Source organism: Mauremys reevesii, linkage group 2 (genome assembly GCF_016161935.1).
Source record: "Mauremys reevesii isolate NIE-2019 linkage group 2, ASM1616193v1, whole genome shotgun sequence".
Lineage (NCBI taxonomy): Eukaryota > Metazoa > Chordata > Testudines > Geoemydidae > Mauremys > Mauremys reevesii.
This window is the reverse complement of record NC_052624.1, coordinates 196094982-196098965: the sequence shown is the minus strand read 5'-3', so window position 1 is coordinate 196098965 and position 3984 is coordinate 196094982. Positions and strand designations below refer to the sequence as shown.

General features: G+C 38.4%; 1 protein-coding gene across 1 annotated transcript; it reads left to right on the top strand.

Moving 5' to 3' along the window:
- The first annotated feature begins 998 nt into the window (after positions 1-998).
- Positions 999-1453, top strand: LOC120397311 (NADH dehydrogenase [ubiquinone] 1 beta subcomplex subunit 8, mitochondrial-like). The gene is given in 2 exon segments (XM_039523012.1): positions 999-1176; positions 1179-1453. Coding segments are annotated over 2 exon segments (453 nt in total).
- The last annotated feature ends 2531 nt before the right edge of the window (positions 1454-3984 follow it).

Genomic DNA, 3984 nt, shown 5'->3' with positions numbered 1-3984 from the left:
TTGCCACCACCTCCTTTAAAGGGCTGGGGTTGGGGGAGAGATGTGTTGCTAGCTCTGCCATACATCAGAAAGGAGGCGGATTTACAGAACAGCAGGGAACCTCAGAAGTCATCAGCCATAATCTACACAACCTGGCTGTAGCCTGAAATGATACTGTACCTTTACTTTGATGTACACTAACAGTTGTGACACTGAATAGAATTGATTTTTTAAATTGCATTTCCATGAGACATAGTTCACTAATATAGCCTCACTATTATTTCTTTACTTCATTCCTATTTTATCATACATGCTTTATCATTGCAAGCTTTAATTAATTTGCATAAAATTGGTTTTATATGTCCTGTAAGAGGTTTTCTCACTAACTTAGTTGCACTTATATGTCCAATTATCTAGGTCTCAGGAAAGTATAATGAATGCTACATACTAATGAAGAAAGAAAAAAAGGACACTTCTACTTTAAAATAACATGATTAATCAGAAATGTTTAAATTAAGCCAAATTTATATTTTGGCAAAATAAGATATATGGATAGTCATCATATCAAGGCAATACTTGCTATAACTAACAGTGAAATGAATTGTACTCACTCATAGACCTCACAATAAGATGACAATGAGGCACAACAATAAACATTTCCATACACCTGGCAAGAATAATCATTTCTTCCAGATAAGTGTCTGGCTGTGTTGGGGAAAGGTTACATCCCCCACTTCCCATCTGCTGCCCTTTTATACAATTACCAGCAGTCACTTTGTAAAATGTTAAAAGCACACAAAGAGTGAGGGTATATTGCCCCAACAATTAATTTTAAGGAATGTTTTAATGATCATGCACATAGATAGCACCTGGCAACCCAACAGATTCCCAAGGCACTTTACAAACTTTTGCTAACTGATTGGATGCACAAGGATCACATTATCCTCAATCTGAAATAGTTACCAACAGGTTCTTTAGGTAGTAAAGAACTAGGTGATTGACTGTATAGGACAACATACATGATGCCTGGACCTTACCCTAAGACCCCAGAGGAAGGGGCAGCTGCTGCTAAGAAATACAACATGAGGGTGGAGGACTATGAGCCACATCCGGATGATGGCATAGGGTATGGTGATTATCCCAAACTTTCTGACCAATCTCATCACGAAAGAGACCCCTGGTATCAGTGGGACTACCCTGTCTGAGACAAAACCGGGGACAGCCAATGCATTGGCACTTCGACATGTTTCTCCGGACCCATGTTGACACATCCCCCACTGTGGTACACTGGCACACTATGGGCAATCACTTCTTCCTCTTTATTGGCTTCATGCTGTTTATGTTCTGGCTTGGAGAAATGTGCCCATCCTACATGCCTGTGGGACTGAAGCAGTATCCTTACAATAACCTGTACCTGGAGCAAGGGAGCGATCCCAGCAAAGAGCCCCCAGAGGTGAAGAATTATGAAATCTGAAAGATGCATTGAAATGTAGCTCTTCTCCAGAGTGTTCACTGCAGGATGCACTAACCACTTGTTCTCTTAGGCATTTATTCTTAATGAAATATATTGTGAAAACTCTTGTGGTGAATTTCTTTTCTTTGAAGAGGCAATAAAGGGGGCACTACTCATGTATCTGCAACTTTGGGTACCTAAGTATCTTTGAATATCTATCTCTATATGCCAAAGTCATTTGCACTTAGGCACCTAATGTTGCTTTTTAAAAAATAGTACTCAGTTACTTTGGGAAAATGTAGCCTAGATTTTATTTCAAATTTAAATACAGTGACAAAATCAAATTAGAGTCTTTAAATGATTTCCAAATGCTGATTTGGGAAAATTAAAAAAAAAAAGTGTTCAAAAACTTTTCACCTTGACCTGCATTCATTTGGAGAGCTTGTTGGATTTTGCTCAGAATGCTTTATTAAAAAATGAAACATAATAAAACAAGACCAACACACACAAACACACCACAGTGACCTTCAGCAGACATTCAGCAGAACCTGACAAAATTCTGATTGAAGAAAGATTGATTCTCTAAAGTTTGAGTGGTCAGACATGCACTGAATTTGTTGAGGTTCATTGCAACATCCTAGAAAGTATTTCCAGCCCTTCTATCCTAATGAGCTTATTAGTAAAAGGCTGAAAGGATCACAGATTGTCTATCAAGAAAGACTGTCAGTCACACACTGTTAGCAACTCTGCTGTGATTTATACACCAGGAGCATAAAGAAAATGGCGCTACAAATGGAGTCTTATTGTGCCCCACAGTCAGTGCGGTAACACAAAATAAAACATGCAGCACAAAGGCCCTCATGTTTGGGGGGAGAAAAATAAGTTCTGGATGAGGAAATCATAGAAAATTGGATGGAATGGTACCTTTCTCCTGTTGTTTCCTCCGGTGATAATTATATCTCATAAGAGAAATTGAGTTACCTGCAGTAGTAATAGCCATGGTCAAAAATGTGCTATTAAATGCCATTGAAAAGAAAAAATCTCTAACTTAGCTCAACTGCTGTTAGTAAAAAAGCATTTTCTAAGTTCTCTTCATTCAATATATTGAGGCATGACAGATTCACACTATAGTTTTAGATACAACTGAGAATTTTTTTCAGATTCTCACTTTAGTTTGTGTGGAGCAGCAGGAACTATAGATAATTATATTTATGAAAAATACAATTCGGGAAAAAAAGTTGCGGGAATTTGCTTATGACCAAAATATTTTCAAATTCTTAAAAATAAGGGAAGGTTGTAATATAATTCTTCTCGCTAAGGCTTGGGAGAACTGCAGATAAATTTATGATGTTATGTTAAATGGAAAATGAGTATATCTGATAGATGAAGCAAGATTTGGAAAGGGGCTTATTTTCTACAGCTCCAGTTCCACAAAGCACTTAATTTTAAGCATATGCTTTAGTCCTATTGAAGTCAATAGTACTATGGCACATGCTAACATGCTTTGTTGAAATGACAGTAATCAGGGCAAAAATAATTCACTTGACATTTTCAAAGCAAAGAAATGTGTGACTGTGTTTCGCCTTATCTGGCAAGTACTCCTTCCACGAGGATATACTTTAGGAGTTTGAGGGAGAGAGATAGATGGGCAAATATTGCTGTTCTTCAGAGCTGAAGGCAGGGCTGCCCCGGGGGGGAGGGGGGTAGACAGAAAGTTGTTTTCTGGCACTGAGGAATCAGACCTTTTCTCTAGTGTTTGTTTAGGGTAAATGGAATAACGAGCATGTGCACAGTTTTATTTATTTATTTTACGTTCCCACTGAAAACCTCCAGAGCAGGACCGAATTGCACCCCAAAAAAAGTCCCAAAACCCTTCTCAGAAACACATAGCAAGTTCAAATACAGTATCTCCTCCCTTAAGCTTGTTAAAAAGTTACTAGACTAAAAAAGTTAATATACAAGCCTCCTAATTATGAGTCAGATTGTGCCTGACTGCTGGACTGGTATGCAAGAAGAAGGAGTTAGAAACTTCCCTCCTTTGTGCTACCTGGAGGTTAGGCATACTTGAGTGCAGTAACTTCACCCAGGAGGAGATAGGGTAAAAAGGGGGCTTCGCTCTCTCTGCCCTACACAGGCCACTAACGTTGGTGAGACATGCAGGAGTGTTCCGGAGTGGTACAGCTCAGCACCATCTATTTCTATCAAGCAAAACAATGCCCTAAGTGTGCTATGGTAGAAAATATTTTATGCTCCTCATCTATGCAGTTTTATCTTCAAGGAAACGTTTTTATTTAAAATATAAATTTCATCCACTTCAAAATCTGTCCAATACCTCATTCTGAAAGTATTAAAGATATGTAAAAGATCACTATAGGACAATGAACTTTGTGTATATATGTAGCAGGGAAAGAAGACATCCCTCCATCCCGCATCTAGGAATAAAATGGGTAGTGCAACATACATTCATGAGAATGGCATCTCAGCCATCCTTGGTTGAAACGCTGCAAAAGACTTTGGGCGAGATACATTTTTTTAGACAGAAAGTTAACCAG